General features: G+C 40.7%; 1 protein-coding gene across 1 annotated transcript in view; it reads right to left on the bottom strand.

The window, feature by feature from the left end:
* Positions 1 to 14,816, bottom strand: part of LOC139720050 (uncharacterized) — a 40,242-nt gene extending 25,426 nt beyond the window's left edge. The window contains exon 1 of the mRNA XM_071631424.1: positions 14,723 to 14,816. Coding sequence (XP_071487525.1) covers positions 14,723 to 14,766 — 44 coding nt within the window. The 5' untranslated portion in view covers positions 14,767 to 14,816. The remainder of the gene's footprint in view (positions 1 to 14,722) is intronic.
* Positions 14,817 to 16,350: the final 1,534 nt, after the last annotated feature.

Genomic DNA, 16,350 nt, shown 5'->3' with positions numbered 1-16,350 from the left:
TGTTCGTATTTGATGCATATTCAAATTGTCTCTTCATTTACACATTTTACTGATGCAAGATATTATGTTTAGCCAGTGGCGTATCTAGGGGAAACGGCGCCCGGGGCAAGCGCGAAATTTCTGAAAAAGTGTTCAACCCCAACCCCATCCCGGTAGGGACTTTAAACAAAGTCTACATGATATGCTTTTTTTTTTAAGCACTTAAAAGGGGTCTTTTGAGGGTGATTTAAATGTAGCGAATTTTGATAAATTTTGGCGAGCGAGCCGAAAATTTTTGTATTTCAGCTTACAAAACATGGAATTCTTGCCATTTTTTGCTTATCAAATCTTACAATTCTAATCAAGATATAGTGACGGCCTTATAGATAACGATTTATACCAACAAACTGAGGACTTTAAAAAAACACTCTAAATTAGTGCGCGCGAGTGAGCCGAAATTTGTATATTTCTGCGTCATCATCACGTTTTGTTCTTATCTCTCTTTTGATAAATTTTGGCGAGCGAGCGCAGCGAGCGAGCCGAAAATTTTTGTATTTCAGCTTACAAAACATGGAATTCTTGTCATGTTTTGCTTATTAAATCTTACAATTCTAATCAAGATATAGTGACGGCCTTATAGATAACGATTTATACCAACAAACTGAGGACTTTAAAAAAATACTCTGAATTAGTGCGCGCGAGTGAGCCGAAATTTGTATATTTCTGCGTCATCATCACGTTTTGTTCTTATCTCTCTTTATATATATATATATATATATAAATTTTGGCGAGCGAGCGCAGCGAGCGAGCCGAAAATTTTTGTATTTCAGCTTACAAAACATGGAATTCTTGTCATTTTTTGCTTATTAATCAATTCTAATCAAGATATATAGTGACGACCTTATAGATAACGATTTATACCAACAAACTGAAGCCGAAATTTGTATATTTCCGCGTCATCATTACGTTTTGTTCTTATCTTTTTTGATTTGTTTTTTTTTGCGCCCCCCCCCCCGTATGTTCGAAACCGTTGGCGTCCTCTTTTGATCCAATCGGCGATCGCCTTCAGAACGAAAGAAATTGCAGCCGCTGCTCAGTGAAACATTTTGCCTGCTAAATATTAAATGACATGTGTGAGCACAATAGACATTGTCATTTTGTCCGCGTCATCGTCACGTTTTGTTCTTATCTTTTTCTTCCTTTTTTTGATAAATTTTGGCGAGTGAGCGCAGCGAGCGAGCCGAAAATGTTTATATTTCAGCTTACTAAACATGGAACTCTTCTCATATTTTGCTCATTAAATCTTACAATTCTAATCAAGATATGATATAGTGACGGCCTTATAGATAACGATTTATACCACCAAACTGAGGACTTGAAAAAACACTCTAATAGTACGAGCGAGTGAGCCGAAATTTTTATATTTCTGCGTCATCATTGCGTTTTGTTCTTATCTTGTTTGATTTGGGGGGTTTTTTTGCGCCCCCCCCCCCCGTATGTTCGAAACAGTTGGCGCCTTTTGATCCAATTGGCGATCGCTTCAGAACGAAAGAAATTGCAGCCGCTGCTCAGTGAAACATTTTGCCTGCTAAATATTAAATAACATGTGTGAACACAATAGACATTGACATTTTGTCCGCGTCGTCATCAAGTTTTGTTCTTACCTTCTTTTTTATATATATTTGGCGAGCGAGCGCAGCGAGCGCGCCGAAAATTTTTGTATTTCAGCTTACGGAACATGGAATTCTTGTGTGAACACAATAAACATTGTCATTTTGTCCGCGTCATCATCATGTTTTGTTTTTATCTTGTTTGATTTGGTTTTCTGCCCCTCCCCCACCATTCTACCTCCCCCCCCCCTTCCGGGCGAGTTTTTTTTTTTCTTCTTCTTCGTTTTTTTTTTTCGTTTTTTTTCTTCTTTTCTTCGCTTTTTTTTTTTCGTTTTTTGCGCCCCCAAGGAGTGGCGCCCGGGGCACGTGCCCCCCTTGCCCCCCCCTAGATACGCCACTGTGTTTAGCACTTGGTATGTCTCATGTAGAAATTGAATTATCATTCACATGAATATAAATCTACATGTATTTGTAAACAAGGCATTGCATTGAAATAGCTGAATATTACTACATGTACCTGCATTTGGGAAACAGTCTATGACAATCAAACCTGTTTCTTATCAGAGACTGTAACACCTTAATTAGACCTAGACTCTACATTATCATTCAGCTTTTAAAGGTATTAACCATTCACCTATAAAACACTGGCATTGTCATGTGCATCATATTTCTTTGATACTGCACATATTTTCATGAAGTCTGCACAAGAATGCCAATGAAACACGTCTGCTGTTTGGTATTTATGAGAAAAAAAAATCACTAACCCGGAAGTCCTTGGCCTTAGGAATAACACGTGGCGAGTTAGTAGGAATTGACGTTAAAATAGAATAAGAATAGATCTACTAAATAGGCCTTTGCCTCATGAATGTTTCGTCTAATTATAGACTAAGTGAAGTCTAGACCTTTCACTTTTAAGTTACCAGTGGTTCACAAAATTTATATTATAGATCTAGACTACATCTAGATCTAGACATCTAATACTATTAGATCTTGGCAACTTTTGTCTTTGTGACACGAAATTAACACGTCACGGGTGATATTGCGGCGATATCCAACAGGATGACAGTACCACTATTACTGACTCAGTAAGTTGACATAGATAACTAACATCAACTTGTTAACGTACGTTAGAGATGGCACCATATACAATAACCGGTGACACTGACACTGACAGATCTAACGACTACGTTTAGACTAACGTTAAAGAGTTAGACTCGCCATCTCAGTAAGTCGGCCAAAGACAAAGTCAATACAGGGCTAAGTCAGTGTTACTGTTATGTTAGGCCTAACAAATGTTAACGGTTACTCGGTTAGGTTAGGTTTACCAGGACTCAAGAGTCCTGGTTAAATCAGTCGAGGGACATTTCTTAGAAGTCCTTCGATTCCAAGAATAAAAAGGGTGAAAGAACAAAGGGAAAAAAGGAAAGAAGAAAGGACAAAAGATTATGTATGGATGCTGTGGAAATCGACAGCGCTACTGTATCACTATCAATCACGCATGAATATGTAAACGCCATTTGGTTGGGCCGCATTCACAAGTTTTAGGGAAAAAAAGCCCCACCGCTGTGCTTCAAAGGTACTCCACTCGAACTAACGTTAGACATAATGTCACATATCTACACACAGTACGGTAAGAGGGCTGAATTCACAAGTATACTATAACACTGCACTGTACAGGAAAGCCACCTAACCTGTAGAGTACCGGTACTACTCGTAGTGTTTAGGTAGTATCACTAGACCACATACTGTCATAGATGACATCTACACCAACGCTGCACACTGGCACTGGTCCGACGATCCCTGACCAGGAAAAATCACTGTTGGACACTGACCAGTAACTTTTTCAGGAATGGACAAGTAAAAATTGGGGGAAAAAATGGGTGGACTCTACCTACTATTACCACTAGTCTAGATGTAGATCTAGAGCTAGACTATAGACTCTGTGTTAATTTGACTTGGTCTTAGACTTCAGCTGATCTTAGTTTTAGTAACTGGCATTACAAGTAAAGTCTTAACTTAGACTTAATAGTTAAACTTGAAAGTTAAAGTCTAACATGTCTAACTTTATTCTTTACTCTTCCTTTGAGTTTTACTTTTAGACTTTTTACTTCTTTTTTTTTCGTTTAGTAGGCCTACTTTGTCAATCTCATGATTTCATTTTCAACTCAAGTCAAGGCAGAGCCATGAGTGTCTTCGAGACTTTGACATCTTGCATGTCTTGCACACAGACGTTACGACTACAGTACTCAGTAGTCTCAGAAGTAACGACATAAGTTGAAAACAAACTATAAATAATATGATTTGGGATCTAATTTGAAATTGGATGGCGTTTACAGACTAGGCTTCATAAGCATCACGCGATTGAATACATGGGACTACACTCTACCGCAATTAATGGTTATGGTAGTCCAACTGAAACTGTTATTTTGAGCATGATTTTAATAGGATTATAGCTTACCATTCACTTCACTCGTGGACAGTGGGCTGGCTTAGGTCGTCATTCATCTTTCAGATGGTTTGGTTCTCACTCTGAGATCTGGATTAGGGCCAAAACCTAATTCTAGGCCAGTAAGTTGAACAAAGCTCAAAATAATGCAACTGCGACGGTTCGTAAAACCCGCATTGCTCTTCACCCTAGCAATTCGGGTTTCACGAACCGGCGTATCTTTACTGCGTCGGTTCGTGAAACCCCTTTTTCTCAATTTCTCGATATTTCGAGTACCGTCGTTTTTTTCTTTCTTTGATAAAATTAAGAATAATTAATTTTGTGATCTAAAATTTTGGGATTTGGTAGAGTTTTGAAAGCACTTTCATTTGGTACCAATATCTCGATTTTGAAAATTTTGACCAAAATCGAAATAGCGTCGGTTCGTGAAAACGCCGACGAATTACGAAGCAATTTCAAGACAAGGTCTGTGCAATGATCCTTTTCTGAACATGTTCAGATTGTAACTGTGAATTAAAATGAAATGTTATTGTGAACAACATTCTTTGCGAGATTTAAACTTGAATACTGAAAACCATGCCGAGATTTATTATTCAACGCTAAGATTATACCCCCAGCCTCGCCCCTCCTTCTGCAAATTCACACCCCGCCCTCAGCCGGGTCGACGGCGCCGACGCGACTTAAAGTTAGGCGACTTACCTGTTGCGCGGTCGCGTATAACCGCTTCGATGAGAACAGGTGTCCACGTTTCTTCCGGCGTAAGGCTGCTCAAGTTTAGAGCGACTCTTCTGCATATACATGTACTAGTAGTTGCTCAGTGTTTGAAAAATGAAATATTTCTCCACGGCGTCTGCTTCGTTTAAAAACAAAGCAACAACAACGATATATTGTAGCACTCTAATCAAGAGAATTTGTGTTCAGACGTCGTTAGGTCTAGCGCTTTCCGTGGCGCTCCAATTGGTTGTATAGATGCTCCACCTCGACCACAAGAGAGTATAACGTCATGCATTCCCCTCCATCAGTAATATATGGCACGGATACAAAAGAGGGTAGTCACATGGGTGCACTCGAGGAAGGAGAGGGAAAAGTACCAAGAAGGAAAAATCAATGCAGATTTTCATCCTCCCATGACCCACATACCTTCGAGCACCTGTTTGAATATCACAACGGGTTATACCGGCGGAATCATAAGAGTGGGCCAAAGGAATCCATCACTTAAAGGAGACCTCCAAAACGATCTTTATAAGACTTTTGAATCTGAACATCTATGAATTGGTTATAGTGGGTTCAGAGTTTCAGAATGTATAGAGTTTTGGATGAGGAATGCGACTGTTTTCAATATTCACAATAAATCACGACGACAAGGATGATTACATAGCAGTTTCACATAAGAATGCATGGTTTGGTGCTCAAGGGAGCAGAACAAAAGAAGATAGCATGCATAAATTGTGTACAGGTTATTAAGTTATAAGCAATTGGTATGGTAATGCTAGATTACTGAAATAGTATATTATATGAGTCCTTCCTATGTCATCATCATTGCTCAGTGTATTGGTTTTGGGATTTTAAAGAGTATTCGTTAATCTCATGGAACTCAATGAATTCCACAAATCTATACATGGCGTTATCGATTCATATAGTATACTATAAACATGACGTGAACTTTTGAAAATGGTCTGCAAATGCTACTTAAAAGGGAACCTTACTCTCTTGTCCAGGGAGACAAAGAAATGATCCTCTCGCGTGATTACATCTTTCTTTATTCTTTAAAAAGAAATAGCATCATCCGATACTTTGATATTGTGGAAAACTATCTGACCCAAAACTGATGTGTTCTTCATTGAGGTGAATATCTTAATTACCCCATGTACATTTCTTGGCTACCTATTTTGAAACTGAACTTAGAGACTGCAAATTTAAGGATCTTGTCTCAAAGTAAGATTTGAAAAAAAAATGATAAACTGAAATGAGTATGATAAAGTAGTTAGTTGGCACCATAACATAATTAATAGCTGTTCTTAATTTGTCATGATGAAATATATCTTGCTACATGTAAATTTTGAATATATAGGCCCTACGCTGAATTTTTTTTTATTTATTTGATTGGTGAGCGGAAGTTAAGCAGACGCCACAGAGATTTTTATGGAGCTTAATTGACAACAGAGAGAGAGAGAGAAAGACAGAAGGAAGGACAGAAAGACAGGGAGAGGGAGAGGGATAGAGCAGAAATGGAGGTAGAGAAGGAAAGAGGGAGAGCAAATAGTCACCGCTTGTACAAGCATTCTGATCGCTACATGTCACGCGACTTACTACGGGAGCAAGATACATTTTGTTTTGGGGCTCCATGTTAGCTACCTGATTTTTTTCTTCATGTTTTCTTTGTGTGTGTGTGTGTGTGTGTGTGTGTGTGTGTGTGTGTGTGTGTGTGTGTACAAACAGGAGAATGAAGAGAGAGAGAGAGAGGGGGGGGGGTGAGGAGAACAATTCGGAAGTTACAGCTTAACCTTTGAAACCTACGAATAAAAGCCGGAGTTCCAAGGTTTGATGTGTATCGTTCCTGTTATGCGTGTATGTGTGTGCGCCATTGTGTGTGTGTGTGTGTGTGTGTGTGTCTGTGTCTGTGTGTCTGTGCGTGGTTGTGTATAAATGTGTGTTTGACGGTGTTTATGAATGGATGGTGCCTTTTGATGCTGTTTAATTTGGTTGAGTTGGCCAGGTGCGAAACTATCGACGTATTATAACATATAGTACCAAACAGTCTTAGATTTAAAGTGCCAGTTCTGATCTTATTAATTGTTTGCCACTCAGTTTAGGAGTAAAATCCTAACGCCACATGACGGAATTTTTATGATAATAACCCAGCCCCAGAAAGAGTTCGAGGATAGAGGTGACATATCCGATAGAGAGGGGAGAAGGCGTGACTGAATGGTAAAAAAAGATTATTTCAATTTTTTCTGTCGTTTAGTATCAATTAAAGATCGATCAGATTCAACTACAAGACATTTAGACAGATCAGCCACAAGGCAAAAACTTCCCAGGACTCCTATATCTGTAACTACGTTGTAGACTGCAATAATCTGCCGGGAGAAGTAGCGAATTCTCCATCTTTGGATTTATTCGAAAATAAAGTTTAAGCTTGATTAGTATACCATAGCATCGTTCTACTCCACACAATTTTTGAAAGCGTTCTCTAAGTTAGCAAGATGTGTCAGGATTCGACATATTGCTGACGGAATAATACAGATAGATACAGATGCAGATACATATACACATTTCCGTGTCTGTAGATATTAATTCTCCTGTTCTGCTAAGTTTTGAAGTCTTACTCTACGCCAGGTGCTCCTTTAATTTCTTCAGTTTGTTCACATCACAATTCAATTAGAAGATAATCTTTACAAATATCATTGTCGATTTTGAAATTCATATCAAATCTTTAGTCTTTAGTGTGATCCCGAATCTTAACGTTGCTTAAGCTCAAGCTTCCGTTTAACACCAACACATTAAGTTTCACGTTGCAGTGACACACGAACACACATACACACACTCTCACACACACGCACACACACACACACACACACACACGCCCAAACACCCACATTCAATATGCTAAATAGTGCTCACAAGGATATTGTCCATGCGTATTGGATAAGAACAGAATGTGATGATCAGAAGAACCAACATATTATCACGGGCATGTGATGTCAGGAGGATGCCTTTTCATTCTTTATAGCCATTAGATTCCATAAAACCCTTTCTCCCTTCGCGATAAAATCATCATGTTGATATTTTCTTTTCCATCACCAAAAAAGGCGCTCCTGAAGTTGTGATTCGTGAATTACGTTCCATTGATTTTGGTATGAAGATGCACTTATGAAAAGTTTTTGTAACGCCCAATGTTTTTTTTCTCTTGTTCTCTCTCTTTTTCTATCTATTTGCTTCGCCCCAGGTCACAGCTCACTTGCAGTAAACTGATTAACTTCGGTCATATGAACCTCCTTGACAAATTAAAAGTCCGACAAGCGAAAGCGTTCCGAAGCCATATCCTTTAAAACAAACAAACAAACAAAAACCGAACAAATTCGATAATGAAATCGTGCACAGCATCTCTGCTTGACTACTCCAAACAGTGGTCGCATGATAAATACGTACGTCGGCGCCTTTTCAACTGCTGGCGAAAAAGTACATTGGCTTCTTTCCTCGCGCGAGTCCACACAAAAACCGCAGTACACAGGCAACGGGGACATCGGCTAGCGCTCTCCTTGCGGTGGTCATAATTCTGGCTCATGCACGAGAATGCGGCTATCTTCCGTAGATCATACGTGCGCTTTGCTGAAATGAAATTTTTTCTCTCCTCTTGTGGCTGTTCGCTATTGGCTAGGTCACTGTACTTTCTCCCAGTGTGGTTGATGAGGGTAGAGAATGCGGATGCGTAGCCATGGCAACGAAGATGGTTTATGACTTACGGATACAAGGATGACTTCGCTGAAGAGGGGCTAGACTTGTGTGTGTGTGTGTGTGTGTGAGTGTACTGCATCTCGATCTTGACCGTTTGTGTTATTCATAGACCCAAAGTGGTGTGCACGACAAAGTCTTCTCGTCTATGCAGATTTGTGCGCATGCGTCTTTCTTATAATTCAAGAAAATTGAGCTGATGTCCATATCGTGAGTAGAGCAACCGTTTGTGCTCTCTTACGGTCAACTTTCCTCCTGCCTATACAGTCAGTCTACCAGTGATTTCGTGCAGCAATTATAACATTGGTTCGTTTCTGCCCCTTTGTTCATTTATAACTCTTGACTTATTGTAAGAATAAACTGAAAGATACGAGGGACATCGCGAAGCAGAGAACTGTGATAAGTTAACACCTCGGACAACTGGTTAAACCAGTAAATCAACTCCTCACCCCCCCCCCCCTCTCTCTCTCTCTCTCTCTCTATTTATCTCCTCTCCTCCCTCTCTCATCCTCTTTATGTCCCCTTGCTCACAAACTATTTTTGATTTCACTCTCTTTTTTAACATCTATTCCCGCGCTTTGCATTACATGTGGCATGACCTTTCTGGAATGGCTATAGTGCAGTGCCCTATATAACTTCGATGCGTGCTAACGATTTCTGGAGACCATGACTTTTTCTCGTGGCTGTGTCACCGTCTCCATGATTTCATCAGGCGTCAATGTTTTCTAAACGCGTGGAAACAAGTGGGTTTTTTTTTTTCTCGCAAGGATTTCATTTGTGTGTTCATATAAGATATAGGGCCTAAATGATGTATACGATTTGAATCCTCGCTTGACCTCTTGTGGTGTCATTTCGTCATGATCTCTGCTACATTAGTTTCTGACTCAAACGATGGACTGGATGGGAACTGAAATTAGTCATCCAGATTGCTAGGACCAACGTAAGCCATAGTTCGGAGTTAGCACAATGGTACAAATTCTCTCTCTTTCCCCCCTTAGAATTGGTTAGGCACTAACATCAGCTAACAATATTTATGACATTCAGTAATCCTGTTCTAAGAAAACATGAACTTGCGTAGTCTATTTGTGACCAGGTTTATCGTTCCGTCAATTTTCACCTAGGGAAGCATCCATTTCAAGATTTTGCATCGGAATGTAGTACCAAACTTTTTTCTATTGATATTGCCAAATACCAGGCTTGCTGTCAGATGGATGTACGGGCAAGCACAATATCTTTGTGAATTTAAAAACAAACATGCCTGCTAAAACAAATGACCTTTTTCTGCACATGCGCAAAGTGGAACTTCGAACTGGCTTATTGAACCTTCACTTCTCATACCTACACTTTTGCATGCATAGCGGTGGTTCCTGCATAATTGTATGATCAAACCTTTCTCTAAATGTCTGTGAGACAAACAATCCATGTGAGGTCACGCATTACATGACCATTTGGATAGATATTGAAGTAACTCGGGCTGTGCGAAAGCAAAATGCGGAAAAAAAAAGAATAAAAATGAAACCACAAACAATGGTTCAGAAGTTGATCATTCAACATTTTCAGTATAGTGCCTCGCAATCTACCAATCTATTTACTGGAGTTAGATTTGACGGTGCGTGCACACATCCGGTGAAAACAAAGTGTAGAGTGACCATTACATAGATATTCGCCATCCAGGTTGGTAAAATGACAGACCGTTTCCCTTGGGCGTACGTAATGCACCTTTTTGCGGACAGACCCAGAAAACCGCACTCCTCTTTGAGGAGAAACCAATGTATTATTGTGTCTAATTATCCAAGGTCATCAAACTACAATGTCACCAGCCACAATATATGCCTCCGAGTGCTATGGTATCTCCGATCAGGAAGAAAATGATCGTCACTGTTCGTAACCGAGAACTTCAACAATAAACATCAAACAATTAGTGTCACAATATATCACAGTTACTCATATCACACTTAAGGTATGATTCAGATTTTCTCTGACGAACTTACCTTGCACGTAAATTTTCTTCCTTCGCGCAAAAAAAGGAGAGACTTGTAGAATACACAGTCGTCAGTGTGTTGTCTGTTTTTGGCAATAACAACAACCTCAGAGCGTACTCGTAAACAAGTTTGACTTGACACGCGAGTGAATCGCGAGGAGTTCGTCACCGCGCCAAACACTATGAAATTTATTAGTCTGAATTGTCACGCGCTCACACACCTTGAAAACAAGGGGGCGCTAGCGTGACGGACGATCACAAAACGCGAAGTCGCGCGTGACCATCTGTACAAACACAATGCTGTGTTGTGTTGGATTATTGTGGAGCCATCGTCGTCAGCAAAATAACAATTACCAGGAATATGCATGGTAAGAGCGCTAAATAATTATCAGTCACCATTATAATTAGCATTAGATACATACTCCTGTGAAGGTTTGGCGGTTATATACTACCACTTTTTGGTATAGCCCCAAGTCGAGAAACGAAGGTATTACACCTTATTGTTTTGACTGTCTCTGCGTGTAAGGTAAATCAACAAATTGTGAATGTGTGAACCCGGTGGTCAACAAGACGATTCTGACCGTCGCGACGGTCAGAATCCTAACGACGCGTCGTTACTGTGTCTTAACGCTCAGTAGGCATGACACATAAAACAATGGTTATTCCTCTGGCAGATCTATGTAAATAATGTGTCCACATTAGGGGTAAAAATAGCTCAGAAAGATGCAAGTTATCAGAATGGAGTCCGATAGAAACAAACTCTGACGCCTATAGTTGTCATTGTGATAATTCATGGGGGAAAAATGATATTATGTGCAACTCGAATATCCTGTGGAAATTTGACATTAAATATAAGAGATCTTTCAGAGCCACGTGGCATTTCACACTAAATGTATTGCATGCGTCATCGTTGCAGGCATTTCATGATTAGTCAAGATAATAAAACAGGTTCATGTTTCCCAGATTATAGACTAAACATGGCTAGCTATCTTGTTTCATTTGAATTGAAACACCTTTTCGATCGTCATATGAAAAAATGATTGATTATTAATATTCTAATCAATTTATGAAGAAACAATATCAGTTATTCCCATCTTGATGTTTTTCGAGTAGCTATTCCTCCAAGTAACGTCACCCTTGAGGTATGACATAGGAAAATTGAAGTTCCTTGAAGCAGAATACCACCCCCCCCCCTCCAAAAAAAAAATCGTGACATTTTGTTTAAAGCTCTGATCTACATCGATTTTAATTGATATATATATATATATATATATATATATATATAGATACGGACTATATGCTCTCATTCCTAACACAACTCGAAGAGAATAGTGACTATTTTCTTCCTATATGGTAAAAATGGAAAACAGAGACACCTCGTCAAGCAATGCCACACATCTTTGTACTCGAGACATCTCTTTTATGTTTCTCACATGAAACTATGTTTTATAACGCGGTGACATTCACATTTACCGCAAGTTTTCTGATATCTATCGGATATAGCTAAGCTCTTCACGACGTGCCGATTTGTTTCAGTGCTTTTAAACACAGTATGGTTGACTTGATTATTGATTGACTGATAAATTATTCAGGATGAACATACGAACTGATCCATCTTATGGGCACTCAATAACTATACTTGCGGCGTTCCAAGACGCAATACTTGGGATGCGGTGTCCAACGATTTTGCTTTCAACAGCGCCCCCAATTATCATTAGGCTTCAGTAATACAAGCTCTAGTTGGAAGAGCGACAGCAGTGTTGTGTACTTGTGTTTGCATCGCAAAATGAAGTGTCATTCAAGGTAAAATAAGGGTCTCGTCACTCATACGTGTATGGATCGTACCGAATCGTTAAAAGGATTTCTGCACGGGCAAATCTCAGAGTATAAACAAACACGCATCCAGTGCCCCACGAAATATCTATTGTAGTAGAAGTTCGTCACACAGCCAACCTGCTGCCTACAGGCTTTTGAACTGCTTTGACGCATGTTACAGTATGTGTTGGTGAATGGACCGACCGAACGGAAAACATGCTCGCAACACATTCTCTGAATGTAAGGTGATCGGAAGAAGAGAGACAGAACGAGAGAAAGAGGGGGAGAGAGAGAAAGGGGTGGGGGAAGGCGAACTCCGTAACGATTAAAAAAAGCGAAAAAAAAGATCGTCAACAACGCGAAACATCCAGCTTATACCTTGCGGAGCCCAAGACCGGCTTGAGAATAATAAATGAACAGAGAGAGGGGGAGGGGGTGGAGAGAGAGAAGGGGGAGGAAAGTAAGAAGGAGAAGGCGTCGGGGGGGGGAAGAGAAGGGGTGAGAGGGAGAGGGAGGGAGAGAGAGAAGGAGAGACCTGTCTTAAATTTCCGGAAACAACTTCTCATTCTCTTTCAAGTGCTTGCTCTAATCCTGTGTAATCATAAATCATTTTCAACTCTAAATCGGATTAACTTGACCCAAAAATCCTTGGCCTACAGTCGCTTGTGAAATGGGAGACAGGCGGGAGCGAAGAAACCCAGGGTTAACAGCAAGAAAGTGCAAACTGGGAAGGAGGAGGGGTGAAAATAAATTTTGGCAGAAAAAAAGGGGTATACGGTATAAGGCGAGACCAAGGATGCCGTGGTGTATACCGACCACACAAATGAAAACTGTTCTTGTAGGAGGTAAAGCCTTTTGCCTTAATTATTGCCAAGGGGAGCGTCCTATAGCATTGGGGAAAGTTGTCTTTGGTCGGATTCGGCAGTTACATTAATTCATTTCGTTACGGCTGTGATGTGATAACACAATTTCACGTGCTTACAAGATGGAACATCTTTACACAGTCGGAAGCATTATACAACACAATATCTGTATCGACAGTGTACGGTGGTGCTACCAGCACCAACAAGGAGTAGAGGGTGCCATTAATCATTTCACGTTTGACATACAAAGAGAGGAGATGTCAGCGTACAGCCTTAGCGAAGAAATTGACAATTTTCAATTTTACCATGATGGTGTTTTCAGTTGTTGTTGTTGTTGTTGTTGCGGGGTGTTTTTTTTTTTTTGGGGGGGGGGGGTGGGGGATTCGACGCTTTTTCCGATATCAGTGGTGGTCGACAAGGCCAATCGGAATAAGGGTCGTGCAGAATTCATGCAGGCATCCAAGAAAAACTCAATAACAACAACGAAAGTCCTTTCAGTGAATTGTCGAACAGGTGTGTTGAACCATTTACTTCTGCTTGATTACAAGTACTGGAGACTAGAAGAACGACTGAAAGTCAGGAATTTAAGCCGCGCAGTAAACTTGTCTTTTCAACCTCCGGTGACCTAGAAGTCATTGCAGGGCGAGCGGCTAGAGATGAAAGGGCGAAATAACTATACCACGCATCCCATAAGACAATGCTGATATGCTCCAGTTAAGGGGCACTTAATTTCAAGTAACCTGTGACCAATCGAATCAATAAAACTGTACCGGCCTGGACAAAAAAAAATACAGAAAACTAATACTTCGGCAAAGCATGGAAGTTCAGAGTTGAAGAGAGTAATGGAAATTTGTAACGCAAGCCAATTGGTTGTTACAAGCATTGAGTTGACCCAATCTCGAAGTGAACTTTGCGATAACTCCACGTGGTAGAATCATTATGATTATGCCACCTACCCCCACCTCAATATTTATTCTATCATTTTTTTTTTAAGGAAAAACAGACTTGAAAGACCTGTCTGAGCTGGAACATTCCATATATCCGTAAATAATGACATAGCAAATGATATAACACAGATTAAGGATCAAATCTAAGTTACGGACGTACCACGTGTAGTCTTAGCATGAAGTAGCTCCATGGTCTTAGTTAATCCATGGGGGCACGATTAAATCTACTAAACACCATTACTTCATCGGTTAACGTCTCTACACACCAGATTCTCTCGTCGTACTATTACTCCGTTTATTTTGTCTCAGACTATATACACAACAATGAGTGTGTGTGTGTGTGGGGGGGGGACACTAAAAACTTTGCAGTCATTGTAGATACCTTCTTAGCTACATTATTATCGCTGATTCTGACGCATTATTGTCTGAGAAAATTCGTTCCGCTTGTGTAGTGGGAAGGGAATTCCCCTTTTTTTTTAATCTATTCATCTGTTTTTTTGTTTACAAGATAGGAGCTACAACGGTGCGGGCTAAACCACCCCAAAATTTGATAAATCAACACCATGCTTCCTAACATCTTTCTATTAGGAAGGTGATGAGCAAAAAAAAAAAAAATAATGTTTCTTTACCTGTTTAAGATGATTTGGAATCCACTTGTGAAAAAAAGCCTCATATCAACGGGCCAGCCGCTATGCACTAATTCCTCAGGTCGGTAGAACTTGTCCAAAGTAGAAAGACGCACCGGTCTGGGATGAATATTGTTTTAGGATCTTCAGTGAGCGGTGTCTCGTGGGGAACTATATCTCGCTCCTTTTGCGGATAAGAAGGATTTGATGTTCTTCTTTTCTCTCTGAAGAATGTTCCAAAAGTTTTGAGCAAAAAATTTTTGTGAAGTGGGGCTGCACCGTCGAAATGATCACAATCAACCGTTTTTACCACTGGATCGAGGTTTACTGACTTTTAATTGTCGATTGAAGACTGGAGATTGCTCAAGTGGTATCGCATTCAACTATGTGTCTGCCTATCACGTTGGCCGCGATGTTTAACTCAACACGTTTGGTATCTCTCAGCAGAGACAGCTGAAGAAAGCTCCACTTATCCAGTTATGTGTAACAATGCAGCTGCTGCTGTATATTATGACAGTTCGCCTGTTGAATCTCATTCAGCGCCTGTGTTCCCGCCAGAATAAAACACGATTCACACTTGCAGGTATAAATAGGGCAAGAGGCACGTGTAGCATCTAGCGGAGATGTAGCAGCATTTCTTGACGAAGTGGAGTTGACTCGAGGATGATGCCTTCTCTATCCCGATCAAAACATGCGTTCAGAGGCAAATATGGTGTCATCAAAAAGCTCTGTCATTGAAGTGTCGGTGTCAGTCGGGTTTATGCAGAGGGGTGAAGGCAGAGTGATAAGACCGACAGGAGTCGGAATTGCTAAACTTGGCGTCAAATCGGAGTATGATAATACAAGCCACCTCCTCTCTCGAGATCGCCTTATAGAATCAGCACACTAAGTGTAGGAGCGATGATTTGGGGACGACTGAACTGACGACGATTTCGCAGCAGAATGAGCTCTTTCCAGTCGCACACCTGAACTGAAAAGTATTCAGCGAAAAGGGGGGAAACCAGATGGGTATACCCGTTTACCGGAAACGGCTGTATTTACGGCCTGTTGGGGAACCAATAATGCGTGGCGGCCGCTTATTTCCACCTTGGTAAGCGGCGCACAATAGTTAACAATTACACCGTGCCGGTAGGGTGAAGAGAGAAAAACAAGGCCTTCTTACTGGTCTACTGTGTGCGAAGTCACGGACCAATCAAAACGCAGATCGGCGCTTCCGTAAACTGATAAAGTTTGTCCGCTCCCCCACTCGGTGGAGAAGAACTGGCATCCCCACGCGTGTTCTCCTTCGGAAACTGGCGGACTTCTCCCGGCAAGCAGAGCGGTAGCGTCCGCCGCTCTCTCTCTCTCCCTCTCTCTCGCCACTCCTATCAGCCGCGCTCAGTGAATCAATACGTTTCCACGACACATCCCTCTTGAGAGCATCTAAGGTCCGTCCCTTAAGGTCCTTTAAGACTTAGCAGTCTGATCGTTTCATTCACAAGCATCATAGCAACAGTCCTGTTTAACTGTTAAATACTAGTGGATCTTGGCTGTTTGATATCAACTTGCATTCATCGAGACAACCTTACATGTACATGCAGTCCTTCTATGCAGCACAATCGGAGTGACACCTCATAACTATATTGAGGGGG

The sequence above is a fragment of the Diadema antillarum genome, unplaced genomic scaffold (assembly GCF_040938485.1).
Source record: "Diadema antillarum isolate AM-2024a unplaced genomic scaffold, OU_Dant_1.0 scf00000120, whole genome shotgun sequence".
Classification (NCBI taxonomy): domain Eukaryota; kingdom Metazoa; phylum Echinodermata; class Echinoidea; order Diadematoida; family Diadematidae; genus Diadema; species Diadema antillarum.
This window is presented reverse-complemented; position numbering and strand designations above follow the sequence as displayed.